This window comes from Aphis gossypii, chromosome 2, assembly GCF_020184175.1.
Source record: "Aphis gossypii isolate Hap1 chromosome 2, ASM2018417v2, whole genome shotgun sequence".
In the NCBI taxonomy this organism is placed as follows: domain Eukaryota; kingdom Metazoa; phylum Arthropoda; class Insecta; order Hemiptera; family Aphididae; genus Aphis; species Aphis gossypii.
The window spans coordinates 47632362-47646651 of record NC_065531.1 but is presented as its reverse complement, the minus strand read 5'-3'; the positions used below and the strand labels follow the sequence as shown (position 1 = coordinate 47646651).

Sequence of the window (14290 nt, the reverse complement as noted above, 5' to 3'; positions counted from 1 at the left end):
TTTTGTCTATAAAAAATATAGGTAAGTTGTTTGTGATAAATAAATATATATATTATATACATAGTATTCATTAATAAAAATACATCACCCTTAAATTGTGTGCGGCCTATTTAATCACTAATCTAAACTCCTAGTTTTTGAGATAAATATTTTAATTAAAATACTTCTACTTGAAAATCCTCTGTATTTTGATCACAATATATGTATACATATTTCAAGGATTTGACTATCAATTAAATAATTTTAAATCCGAACTTAATAAGATATATTAAATGCACGTGTACATTTAGAAGTGTTTTTTATATTTGGAGTGGGATGATAAGACAATTGTATCCCAATTGTTCACCAATACAAGAAAATAAAACTAATATTTAAACGATTATTTTAATTTGAATAACTAATTCAAACAACGGTCCAAAGATCAAAATTTCAGTAAGAACATAGACATAGACGGTAAACATTAAACTATACTTCAATAAATTTGTTTATTGAACTAGAAGAATAAAAGTACAACTATGAGGGATGAGATTTATAAAATATTGACATTTTTGATTAGCATAAAGTATGCTCATGCGATTCATATTATGCATAATATGAGGCACACTGAATAATTGTTAGAGGTAAACAAAACATATGATTATTATAATAAATTACTATAGAAGCAATAATATTTATTTATCATAATCTTCTGTCATTTTCCAGTTAAATTAAAAATGAAATATCTTATGGAACCAAAAATAAATCCATAATAATGGTTAAGCACAGTTTAGTATTGCTAATTAATATTTGAAACACAGACAACAGGACTAGGAAGAGAAGTAGAGTAAGTAAATAAAAACACTGAAAATTATGTTCAGATAATTTAATACTTTTTTTTTTAATTTTATCAATCTTTTTTTTTCTTATTTCTTTTGAACACAAACTTGTACCCTACGAGTTATTATAATATATAATGTAAATATAATTTTTGTGTAACTAAATAAATAAATAAAATATCTAATAAAATTGGAAATTTATAAATTTATGAACCAAACAATAAAACAATGGTGGACATAATAATTTTTAAGTACAATAATTATAGCATGTTACAAATTAATAAGGTCGATATAAATAGCTTAATTTTGCAATACATGTTCTTTACTAAATAACATAGTCGACACATGTAATCAGCAATTTTTAATCTGTTTTATATCTACAATATATGATTGATATATTTATAGACTTTTTTTTACAATATCATATAAATCGAACAATTGATTTAAATACATTTTAAGAAAGTCATTCTAATTTTTACATAATTTTATCTTATTGCTTCATAGAAGTTTTATTTTAGATCACAGGTTTTGACATACTTTTATTTTTAATATTACAAACCAAATCAGAAAAATGATAAAATATCCATAATAATAATAGTAATAATAATAATAAAGCATTTACAATCTCGTGGTCTTGTGTACACATTACTCTAATAAATGTGTATACACGGTTAAATAATCATTCAAATAAAATTAAAAAAAAAGCTATCAACAATTTATAACAATGCTGATGTAACTTAGATGTTAGCAATAAATATAAATATTATAAATAATATTTTAGCTTAAAAATTAAAAAAGAAAAGGTAATATTTAACAAATAATTTTTGAGTATTATAAATACCAATACCATTTATACTTATACATCAATTCACACACTTTACTCTTCAAAAAAAATGTTTTCAATAACACATTACAAACAATAGTTAACACTACTATGATATTTTTATAATGTATAACTGAAAGCTCATTTACAATTGGATTTCTTAGGTATTTCTATTATGTTTGGAACATCAGTTGATGACTGATGGTCATACTTTTATAATGACAATTGAAATAATCTCAATAAATAGTAATTATAGTAATTATTAATCAATGAACAATATTATGAACTCAAATTATTGCTGAATTTTAGTAATGATTGATGAACAACTGTCCAATACTATCTATTCGTTAACTAGTATATATAATTTTAAACATTATCAATTATTCAATAATTAACTCAGACAACTCTGAAAAAACTCAGAAAAAAATATAGTGTAACCAAATTAATAAAATGAATTATTTACAAATCCAATATCAGTGCTTGTAATAATTTATATAGTAAAGAAATTTAAGAAGTAAAACAATATTTATAATATGTACCTATTTATAATATTTAGAAACTGTGTATTACATATTTTGACATATTATTGTCATGTATATTATTTTTTAGTTGAATGAAAAAAAAAATTCTACATTATAATGTACAGCTATATAATATTTATGTATACTATAATTTTTTTTTTCATTTTAATGATAATCTTACAGCATTAGAGAATATTATATTTAATTAATTATAATATGGTAAAACATAAAAATAAATAAATAAAAATTATTATACACATAAATGTAAGGCCTAGCCACCACATTTACCAATATTGATTATAAAGTTAAAATGTAATGGTGTTACACCTGACATTTACAAATATAACTAAATACAATTTAAATATTATTGTTAATTTAAATAAATTAAAGACAACATAAAATATAACTTAATTTTTAAAAGGCGTACATACAATATAGAACTGCTCAAAAAGCTGGTCATTTTTATCAGGTACAAATAATAATTTATTTTGGTTTTTATGTATGGAGGAAATACTTTTAATAAAATATCTGTATACTGGCCAAATATTAGTTTTTATTGCTTGGTAACTTAATCAGCAATGAATTTTTAACTTAAACAACATAATATATATAAATATATATATATATATGGTGTAAGGTAAATTTAAAAAACATAACACTGTCTTACTTTATTCTAAATAATTTATTTCTTATTTCTCTTCAATTATAAACACTTACCATATATTTTAATATTTTAAATAATAATTAAATAATATATGTATTTTTTTAAATTTGATTACAAGTAGCAATATATAATATATAGAATTTGTTAGCTAAAAGTAATAGCGCTTATATTGAAGAAGAAATAAATTGTTTAAAAATTAGTAATTCCCTAATTAATCAGTTACTAAAAATTATTATAAATAATGCAGTGAACTAATGTTTATAAATTGGATATAATAATTATATAATTAATACACGCATTTTTTTTTTAATTTTTTTTTTTATACTTTTCTATTTTGTTAACATTTTTTACTTTTTTTGTCTTTTGTTATTTTTTCCCTCGACCCAATGTAAGCTAAAATAATATTATTTCAACCTATTATAATTTTACTAACTGATTATATTAGAAGCCAGTATAATTGATTTTTTTTTTTATTATTTAGTTAACAGCATTTACGGTTGTTGTTAGCACCCGACGGTCGCATGTTCTTGTCGGCCCTCCTCAGTCTTTTGTTACTTGCACTCAGCATTAAATTTACACGATTGATATGTGTCAGCTGGTTACGACTTAAAATACGAGTTTCTCTGTGAGCTTGCAGCTATAAATAAAATATATGTTATTTAGTACATTTTATAAGCAAAAAAAAAAAATTGTTGTAAATTGTTTTTGCATAAGGTCATAGAATAAATTCTTGTGAGCAATATCAATTTAAAATTATATAGTAACATGATCATAATATCATCATTAAGTTCTTACCTTCTGTGCTTTATTGGTGCCAGCAATCATTGCCAGCTCTCTTTTAAGCAACTCGTGCTTGTAAGCATTTTCTTCAGGTCGAGACACTAAAGAATTAAGTGCAATGGAAGTCGTCAATGGTATGATGATGTTCTCTTTTTTTACGGGAGACTTTTGGTCTCTCTTTTCAATCACATCACATTTTGGTCTTACCACTGCGGTTTGGGTAATTGGATGAGATTCAATTACCTCTTGTTTTACTTCTTTAACAATGGATTTTTGTTGTACCTTCTTTTTCTTTTTTTCTTCAGTATCTACAACAGACACAGGTTTTTGTGCTTCGACACAAACTGTTGAATTACTGATCAACTTTTGTTGTTTTTCAACAACTGGTTTTGTAGCATTTCTTTTTGGTGTTTTACAGCTTTTTGGCACATCAGATTGTATTATGCTAAAGGAACTCAACTTGACCAATCGTTCTTGGGCACGAATTTTAGGAACAATTATTTCTTTTGGGGTCGACTTTTGCGACTCATTTTTCATTAAATGAGGCAACGGACATGGTGGTTTGCGGCCCTTCTTCATAACTTTTTTAGGTGTTGAGACTTTTACAACTGCCTGTGTTTCTTCTTCCAATGACAAAATTGGTTGAGGTGACTCAATAACTTCAACTTTGGATTCAATTTTAACATGTTTTGTTTCAGACATGTCGTTTTTTGGTTGTCTTCGTTTTAAGGATGCTGCTACTTCTTTATAACTACGAACAGCTGGAGGAGAGGTTGCTTTGGGTTTAGAAATTGGAGCCAATACTGGGAACATTTCTGTTTGAGAACGTTCGACTTTTTTTACTTCAACAACAGGAGATGGTAAAATACTTGGTACATCACCTAAAATTATTTCAGGTGCAATTTTGAATTCATCAAGAGGCACAGATTTTTTCAAAGTCTTCTTCTTGGGTTGTTTTGGTGTTTTTTCTTTACATTTTACGGCTTCAAAGACTATTGGTGTATCGTCATCAAATGATTCGCTATTGCTCGCAATTGAAGCTAGAGATCTTTTCTCAGGCAGTACTGAACTCACAGTGGGGCTGTGATAAACAGACATGCTTGGGTGTTCAATGAGAAGATTCTCCAAAGGTGTTGTCTCCATGTCAGCTGGACCAATGGATGTAAAGCAAGGAGGAGGAGTGACAAACCAACCTTCTTCATTTTGACAAGAAGAAGATGATCGGCTGTGTCGGTCAACAACACCTCCACACCCTTCATCATCAGTCTTTTTAGAATCCAACTCAGATTCGCCTATTTAAAGTCACAATAATTATTTAATCGGTAATATTATAACAAAATAAATGTGATTTACCTTTTCCAAGGATAACCCAGTCATCAGATTCATCAATTTCGATTGGTTCGAAGTTCTCGTCAACTTCAATTAAAGAGTCTGGGCAAGGATCAGTGACGACAACTTCGTCACTTTTTTCGGTAGCATTACTTCCGTAGAACCAGCTGGATAAGTTCGAAAACATTTTGGCTTGCTGAAAATAAATCTCAAGTTATAAGAAAAGAAAACCAAACACTCTCAGACGTTAGTATGAAGTGTAGTTAAGTAAGATAGAGTACGACATATTATTATATAGTTTCAACGGTTTCAAGATAGCAGTTTTATTAGCTGTGTGTGTACTTAAAAATAGTTTATCATTTCGGTTTTTTTTATGTGTTGACAGAATAGCGAATACTTGATAAAATATTATAGTTATAGTCTATAGAATTGTATAGCTAACAAGGAATAAAACGTTAGTTTATTTGTAGAATTATATTGACCAATTAGGACTTATGTAAACTGAACTTTGAAAAACAAAATACAAAGCAAACTAATTTTATTTATTTATTATTATACAACGTGATCGCATGTGTCATAAGTAAATACTATATATATTATATATCCAATGTCAAGTTCAGTAACTAGTTTCGTTTTAATACATATTTCATTATTTATGTTATGCGTATTTGTTATAGTAATAATAACAATAATAATAATAATAATATTGAACAGTTTATATTGGAAAGTGGCAAGTAATGACCTTGAACGTAATAAATCCGGATTATATTATGTTGAAAACGGGTATCTGTTATAAAGTAGAATGATTTTTAACTAACATACAATACATATTACATAATGACTAATGATTATAAACAATTAACAATATAAGCAATACATTGGTTTTGTTTAATCTTCTCAAATACAGATTTCATTTGTTCTATTGTAAATGAATAAAATGTATTTAATTTTTATAATATTGTGTAAATTGCTAACATTTTACAACAAAGCATTATTTTTTGTAATTATTGTCAAGTGTAAACCATATAAAAATTACTTATTGTAAATGATACATTCGATTTTGTAAACTCTAGACTATAGTAATAGTGGTGTTTGAACAATATTCAATAAATAACTTTTAAGTAGGTATCGAAAATATAGGCCATATAGAGTTTAACGACCCTGGTAAACTGAATAGAGCCTACAAGTGGCATAAAATGAATTGTTGTCATTTAGTATATGCGTGATGTACTCAAGTCAAAATACGCAAAATTATATAGTATTTTTTTTTGTATTTTACATATTCTATTTATATAATAAAATGTACGTTCTTCATGCAATCGTTGCATTTTAAATTTTAATAATATTATATTATAGATATTAGGAACAGAGTATACATACCTTTATTTTATCTCTGTCGAATCGTGACACGAATAGTTGTGGTCAGTCAGGAACTGTAACAAAAATAAAATAAAAACTATAAATTTTGGAGGTTTTATTTTTATAGGAAAATCATAAGTTGCGCAAGTGAAATAGTGAAAAATTGTCTATAATTAAAATATCAAAAAAAAAAAAAAGGTTTTGGCAAGTGAAAGCGAAACTGCGAAAGAAAATTAATAAACAAGTGGACTTTAACGCACAAAAACAAATATACATATACATGACACATTTTCGAGCCAAGGGCAGCGAGCCGAGCTTTGCCAATATATTTTGCCAACACAAAGCCAAGTATTAGTTTATTATAATTTGCCAAACAGTGACCAGGAAAACTGCGAAACTTTTAGTGAATACGACGTTAATAATTACATTTTTATTTATCGATTATTATAATAATGTTTCATGTTTGTGACTATCGCGTTAGCCAGAAGTCATAACTCATCAAAATACACAATGTTCACATATCATGTAATAATAAAATCCATTAGGTAGGTTTGTACATAACAATATATTTTATCTGATTCAGTAGATACCTCTAACAAGTAACAACCCAAGTGGCTAAGTATATATAAAATTATAACGCTGTTGTCGAGTTGATAGGATATCTATATAAAAACTACTTACAGAACTTTAACATAAATCCATTAAATTCAGTAAGTTTAAAATACAGTATGGAAAGTAATAACTAATATAATATTCTTGTTTATGTATTAATCATAAAATGAGTGTGCTCCCAATACATTATACAGATTTTCCAAGGATTCTGTGACCATCAGCTTTATTTAAAGCGGAAATTGAAATCGCGGTACTTTATCATTATCAGTGCAAACTATGTTCAATGTCGTGTTTCCAGCAAGTTTCCTGACCAACAGGCACTAGCGGTATTCTATTTTTAATAATAACACAGATTTGTTAATATTTTGTTTTTATGTCACTAGTTGTAACAACAAAGAGCAAATATTTTTTCTTAAGCTACAGAATTTCAACAAAGAAGTTTAGACAAAGGCTTGTTTGCACTGTTTAACGTGATGTTCTTTTTATTTTATTTTTTAATTTTAATATATATTACAAATATATGAAAAAAGGATTAAGACTCATGATATGAGTTAAGTGCATTGAGCATGTAATTATTCTGAAAATTGGTTTTAAATTCGAATTATCATTTTTAGATATTACGAAAATCGACATAATATTACTAAAATGTACAGTTGGAGTATATATAGTTATATACTATACAGCGTTTTACACTACAAAGCAACAAAGCAAACCGGTTTGTGGATCATCCACTCTCTCTCATACACTCATCTTCCCATCGCCCTACCTATTTCTTCGACATTTTTCGTTTTCTACGTTCATTTTAAATGGCGCAGTAAGTAAAAAAAACCCTTATTCACCAGATTCGATTATCAGTACACGGTTTTGTATTTTTCTTATGGATTATTTGTTTATTTTAATATAAAACGAAAAATTGAAACGCATTATTGACGAATAGACAACGAAGATGAAAATTATGTAGTCATTACTCATTGCCTCATTGGTCATTATCTATAAATAATTATTATTTTAAAATGAAATTATTTGTTTTATTTAATATTGATCGCACTAAGTTTGTGAATAGTTACAACGAATTTCCTATCAAAACTATGAGCTAATAATTTTGTATATTGAAATTTAGACCATACCATAGGTCAACCATCAGAACGTGTAGGTACGCATTAAAAAAATAACTACCTATATTTATCGGAGCTTATTATCACACGATAACAGAGAAAGTTTGACACAAAAACTTAGTATGGGAATTTTCTCAAATTTCTTACAAGACAGTTATTTTATACAAATTTTAATTGTCTTTCTATTTTATTTATTTACCTATACACAACAAGGTGATCATCCAGCACCAATAGCGTCAAGGGCACCTACACCTTCAGGCAATTAATGTTTTAACGATTACATATATCATATTATCATATATTATAATGACTGGTAAATATTTTAAGTATTCGTTTAAATTTAAGACGTTAAAAATCAATAAGTATAACCGATAAAAAGATAAAAAAAATAAAAGTATCAAATGAAATCCGAAATGTGAACAAATAGCCTTGCCGAAAACAAAAATTGCATTCACAATTAAAACAAGGTCGTTAGTATTTATTGTAATAGTTTCTTCAACCGTCATCCGATGCGTTTTTCAAAACAAGATGGCTTGTTGTGCATCAATGCGCTTTATCTTACCTATGTCGGTTATACGCCATAATTTTGAATTCAGAATTGGCGATATGCAAATATACGTATTGCATTAAGTTTCCTCTAATATCGTAACACAAAGACCGATATAATGAGTAGTAATGATACTGCAACGAAATCTTGTGCAGCCGTATGCAACTGGCAACGGTTCTATACTACGCTGTATTATTATTATTATAATAACCATTAGATTTGTTATCTGTCGGGGGATATACGGTCCGGCGGAGTGTAATTGGCATTGTTCGTATAATGCCCACCGTAATAACGTATTTTGCATCCGAATAATTATTGTTAATGCGATGCATTTTTTGGAAAACAATAATCTACGTTGCGATATAATTTACGAGAAAAAATACATGGTAATTATATTATGCGTTCAATCGAATTGGGAAAGTAGGCGCGACTTGCAAGTTATTAGTTAAATAGTAATGTTATATTATACGTATATTAGTTAATTCTAATTTTTTTTAACGCTGAAAATTTCCCGGATGACCTCCGAACGTCCTATATTCATCGCACGCGCGTGTGTTTATAATTTTTATTATTATTAAGGAAGGTGGGTTAGTCCGATCGTCAGGGCCACAACAAACTACTTGGACGATATCCGCGTAGTACAGCCATATTAGCGTCGTCGTACCTACGCAATAACGATTTTTTTTTTTTTCGTAAAACATTTGGTTTTTATTTTTGACGCCCATATTAATACAATGCTACGATAATGAATAATGATTTACAGAAATATAAAATATTATGTACAGTAATAAAATATAATATAATATCGTTGTTAAATGGGATATTGCAAGTACCCGTAGCGAGTAAACGAATAATAATAAAAAAAAAAAATAAATCGTTACGGAACAAAAGCGACGAAAACAGCTGACCGAACATGGACAGGTGGGCGGTGGCGCGCGGCGGTTGGACGACGAACGGGAACAAAGACATTCGTATGCATACAAAACATAATATGATATATATTGTACAGATAGCTGTTAAATAACCCCTTCTTTCTTTCTTTCTTTTTTCTTTCTTTCAGTATCATCTCATCACTATCTTTCTCTCTTCTGACGCTCTCCGATTTCCTACCGACGACACTGTCATTGTGTTTTGCGACTCTTTGTCTCTTCACTCGTTAGGACGCGCAGGTCGCAGGGCCGATCGGCGATCGAAGTGACGCAGTATTTTAATATATATCATTATTATACTTTGTTGTCGTCTCAATCGCGCATTTGGAACGACAATTTGTTTGGAAAAAAAAACGAACATCATCTAATGCGATGATTGTACAATTTGCTATATAGTAATACATTGTATGAGATTTGTCACATAGTAATAAAAGTATGAACCCGTCAACGTAATCTGACGTTCATAGTCCCGCGACTCTGTCGTGACCCTGAACTGCCGACGAAATGTAAATCGTAATGTATTTATAGCGCTCGAATGATAAAATAGATCACAGCTGATTGTTGTATTTATTATAAAAATAATAATTGTTGTTGTTGGTCGGTTTTTGTTTTCACTATTTACATAATAACACTATCTACTTATCCATCACCCAAATAATAAATATTATTATCGCCGTCCGACAGCTCCTAAATTTTAGACGACCAGTTTATGGCGATATAACCGCTGTACGAAAGGTAGAGGCGTACATATTATTATACTATGTGCGACCGTGAATATTAATTGGGTTAATGAAACGAATCGTTTAATGAGGAGACGCAATAATAAATAATTCAAGAAGATATTATTACACCCGCGACAATAACACGATTACCCATATATAATGTGTATGTATAAATGTTCTGCGTTTCTATTTATATTAAATAATTATAATAATATATTTATTATAATATACCCGTGTTCATAACCGACGCGTACTGTGTGTATATTATTATCAATCAAAAAGTAAACAACCATATGCGAAACGTATATTACACGGACGAGAACAAAGGATGGCACATAAGTGAATAACGTAAAACGCCCATTAAACTCCGATTGTTTACTCAGAACGCGTAAATAATCGCTGTACACCGATACCAATTCGTGACAATTAAAAATAAATGTATTATAAATAAATAAATAAAAAAACAACAACTCACCTTTATACTATATGGCAGATAGCAGCAGAATATAAATTGAATATATTTACAAGAGATCTTCGTAAACGGTTGTTAATACGACATAAAATTAAGGCTAACGTTTTTTTTTTTTATTATATACTGTACAAGAAACAAACAAATTAAAAATCTATATATATATTGAGAGTGATATAATAATAATATATTATTACGATTAAAAACAAATAAAAATAAAAATATATGTGTATTTATATATATTTTATAAAAACAATAATAATACAAAAACGAAAACAAAAAATGAAAAGGGACCGACAACCAGAGCGAGAGACAGATGAAAGCCAGCTGATCGGATTCTCCTCTTGGTTTTACGGGCCCGAACGACGGTCCCCCACCATTGGTCGCCGAGCTCGCTGGGGGGCTGACGTCACACAAACTGCGTCGTATTGATCACCGTCGCAACACCATACACAACAGCACCAGAAGTAAGCCTCGTCGTACACACACACGTCCGGACACGCTCACACATGCACACACACGCACAAACACAAACACGGCCGAACCGTGTGTAAAAACGTTTATGTATAGATCGACCTGAGCGAGGGTGCGCGCGCATGCGACCAGTAAACAGTAGAGTTGTGCATTGAGCAGTGATCATTTCGGAATAAGGAATATAAATATAATAATAATATATATTATATGTAATAATATTATACAACAGTATAACGCTTATTGCGTATATATATATATATATTTAACTCGGAGTAATGTAAAATGTAAATAAAATGTTATTACTTATAATCAAACGGCATTGCGTGTTTATTTATTTTATTTTATTCTTTTATTTTCCGTTTAGATAACGATTTTTTATTGTCCGCTAGACAAATAGACAATGAAACATTGCATTCGGTTATGATAATAATATTGTGTGCATTATGTTTTTTATGTCGTCCGCGTTGCGTCTTGCACTCGTCTCCAATAAACGCATCATAATTTTACATAGTATACGTATTTTGTCGTTTGACTTTTCCACCGTTTTATATACTACCTGACGCATAAACGCACGAAATCATTTTTTCCTCGACAGTGCGCGATTTATTATTAAGGTTTCCATGGCGACCTACGCGCCTTATTCCGAGCGCTAAACGTATTTCCGTGTTGGACTTTGGAGAAAACGCGATAGTTTTCCCTATGTGTGATCATTTATCATAATTTATATAGCAAAAGTTGTTTTTCTTTCCGAAAATATTTCGCAGTGATGAATCTGTACTTTTAAGTTTTATTCGAAACCCGCAACACATATTTGTTATTATTAGATACATTAAAATATCAACGTCATCGTTGTATAGATTGACACAATAAATAATAATATACATCATTCGTATTTTGCTTCATATAGGCATCGCGTTTATAAGGAGTAACCGAGTAAGGACAATAGCTATTATCGCAGACCAGTAGTTGAATTATAAGTCGCGTATGGTGAACAATAATTCATGAAGTCGAGAAATTAAGTAATTAAAAGTCTCCGCGTTGGCCAAATTTAATTTTATCCCATATTTATCTCAATAAACCATCTATTGAGACGTTTTTAAAAACGTTACTTGATATTTTTGTAGTATATTTACAAATGTACTGTGTATAATTTGTCAACATGACAACATAATATATGTATAGGTATATTATATAATCTCGTATTTATATATACTTAAATACTTTACATTTTTACACTAGTAGACAGCAGTAGTAATAAAAGGTTTGGGCTCAACATGTACAATTTTAAGGTTTTAAATTTTTGGCTGGTGTCCAATTACTACTTTTTTTCGTGAAAAAAAAAAATAAATTCCATGTAACAATACGCGTTTTATAACCACATAAGGCACGTATATATTATATAAAAACAATAATACAAAAAAAATCATGCATAATAATATTTGCACATTGAGTATAAAAAATAATTCATCACATTCACATAATATATTATGTATGATATAATTATAGTTGTCTTGAACGACAGTCATATTATACCTATACCTGAAGTAGATACCTATAACAACCCACATATTTACGATTTATATTATAATGTTGTATAAAATTACATAATTGAAATTTCGCATAATTTTCGTATTTTAGTTGCGAGGGTGGCCACGGGAATCAGCGTCGGGGAGTGCAATGCCCTCGCGCGTGGAGCTTTTCTGCCTTTGTGTAGGTGTATCCCGGCCAACGTATCGACTGCTGTTAATTTGTCAACTCGAACGTTGCGCTGTTCGTATACATATAACGAGTTGGTAGGTTCAAATGTAAGCGAAAAAAAATCTTTACTATTTATTTTTAGTCTACTCAATCGTAATCTTTATCAATCATTTTTTTTCATGCAAAATTATCAATATTTTTGGCTTTGCCTAGTTATTATAAATATTGTAGGTATATATTATACAATATATATTATATATGTATACATTTTTTGTGTACACAAAGATACTATATAATATATACCGCAATACTCAATACCGCACTTACCTTAAGACGTTTGTTGTTGTAAACAACAATATTGCTTATGTATTTTTTTTTTCATATAGGTTCATAGTTTATTGGTAATTAAAAAAAATTACGATCTACAGATAAAAGAAGTCAAGTCAAAAATTATAACACTACGCAAAAAATGTAACAACATTTTTCTAAAAAGAATTGCAACATTACGTGCAATTTTATTCCGTATATAGAGGTGTTAAGTGCAAGATTGAAAACGATAATCGTTACGGACCTTGAACAAATTAAACATATAATAAATTAATATTACAAAATATGATACGTACAATAAATTAATAACTAACAAGAAAGTTTTGATCAATACAGTGTTACGTGATAACTATAGGGCTATAGGATTTCAATACCCTAAAAAATCTTAAAAAGTGCCATTAAAGAAATCTTAAAATGCATATTAATTAATTTATTATAGCTTACAAATTAGAAAAAAAAAATTTAAATGATATTACAGAGTATAATAGTGCATTTTTTTAATATAGTAATGTACTTTGTTACTTATTTAGTTGAATGTTAGATAATTGTAGATAAATGTAAGCCATAATTTGAGCAGAAAGGCCTATGATAGCTATGATAAAATTGTTATCGATGATACATCGATTGCATGTCCGTGAAGTGGATTTTTAAATTTTATTAAAAGATTTATTCAATAGTTAGTTCCTCGGTGGACGAGCTTTCAAAGTTGAATATCCAGTAATTTTTTCGATATCAACTCAGAAAGTTAAAACTTATTTTAAAATAATTCTTATGTTTAACATGTTCCTATTATTATTGAAATAGTATCATTCAAAAACTTAGATTATCTTTTGGAACAGTAAAAATCTTCAACTTTGCAGAATAGTTTTTGGTAGAAAATCAGATCTAGTATTTGATTTCAAAAGTACCAATTATTGTTATTGGTTTTTGTAATTATCATTTTTATACTCAATGAAATTTTATAAAACACTCAAATTAATAATTTTATTAGTTTTTTTCATAATACCTACCTATCTATATTTAATTTTAATATAAATATTTATATTTGGACAAAAAGCTTAAAAATGTATAATAAAAAATTCCACATAAGTGGTTCTTATATAAAT

At 28.5% G+C, this 14290-nt stretch overlaps 1 protein-coding gene and 3 long non-coding RNA genes across 5 annotated transcripts; 3 read left to right on the top strand and 1 right to left on the bottom strand.

Moving 5' to 3' along the window:
- The first annotated feature begins 95 nt into the window (after positions 1-95).
- LOC126549685 (uncharacterized) lies at positions 96-854 on the top strand. Its single transcript, XR_007603811.1, has 3 exons — positions 96-432; positions 498-620; positions 703-854. It is a non-coding gene; the product is annotated as an uncharacterized LOC126549685 (long non-coding RNA).
- Positions 855-1318: 464 nt separating this feature from the next.
- On the bottom strand, positions 1319-11024 carry LOC114132524 (titin). The gene is made up of 5 exons (XM_027998004.2): positions 10692-11024; positions 6313-6365; positions 4957-5128; positions 3619-4895; positions 1319-3460 (listed from the first exon to the last, which is right to left on the bottom strand). Exons 3-5 carry the CDS (start codon positions 5117-5119, stop codon positions 3305-3307), a joined length of 1596 nt encoding a protein of 531 aa, XP_027853805.2. The 5' UTR covers positions 5120-5128; positions 6313-6365; positions 10692-11024; the 3' UTR covers positions 1319-3304.
- On the top strand, positions 6719-7373 carry LOC126549683 (uncharacterized). Of its 2 annotated transcripts, none has more exons than XR_007603808.1 (4): positions 6719-6816; positions 6878-7001; positions 7098-7229; positions 7287-7373. It is a non-coding gene; the product is annotated as an uncharacterized LOC126549683 (long non-coding RNA). The 2 variants fall into 2 exon arrangements; XR_007603809.1 differs by having other exon boundaries at positions 6734-6816; positions 6875-7001.
- Positions 11025-11109: 85 nt separating the features above from the next.
- LOC126549684 (uncharacterized) lies at positions 11110-13535 on the top strand. Its single transcript, XR_007603810.1, has 3 exons — positions 11110-12178; positions 12798-12964; positions 13244-13535. It is a non-coding gene; the product is annotated as an uncharacterized LOC126549684 (long non-coding RNA).
- The last annotated feature ends 755 nt before the right edge of the window (positions 13536-14290 follow it).

Bases quoted from the DNA above. Each gene is read 5' to 3' on its own strand.
- LOC114132524 (XM_027998004.2), bottom strand. From the start codon at position 5,119: ATGTTTTCGAACTTATCCAGCTGGTTCTACGGAAGTAATGCTACCGAA. The intron at 4,896-4,956 runs GTAAATCACATT...GACTTTAAATAG, and splicing joins CTGGGTTATCCTTGGAAAAG to GCGAATCTGAGTTGGATTCT. The intron at 3,461-3,618 runs GTAAGAACTTAA...TTTTATTTATAG, and splicing joins GCACCAATAAAGCACAGAAG to CTGCAAGCTCACAGAGAAAC.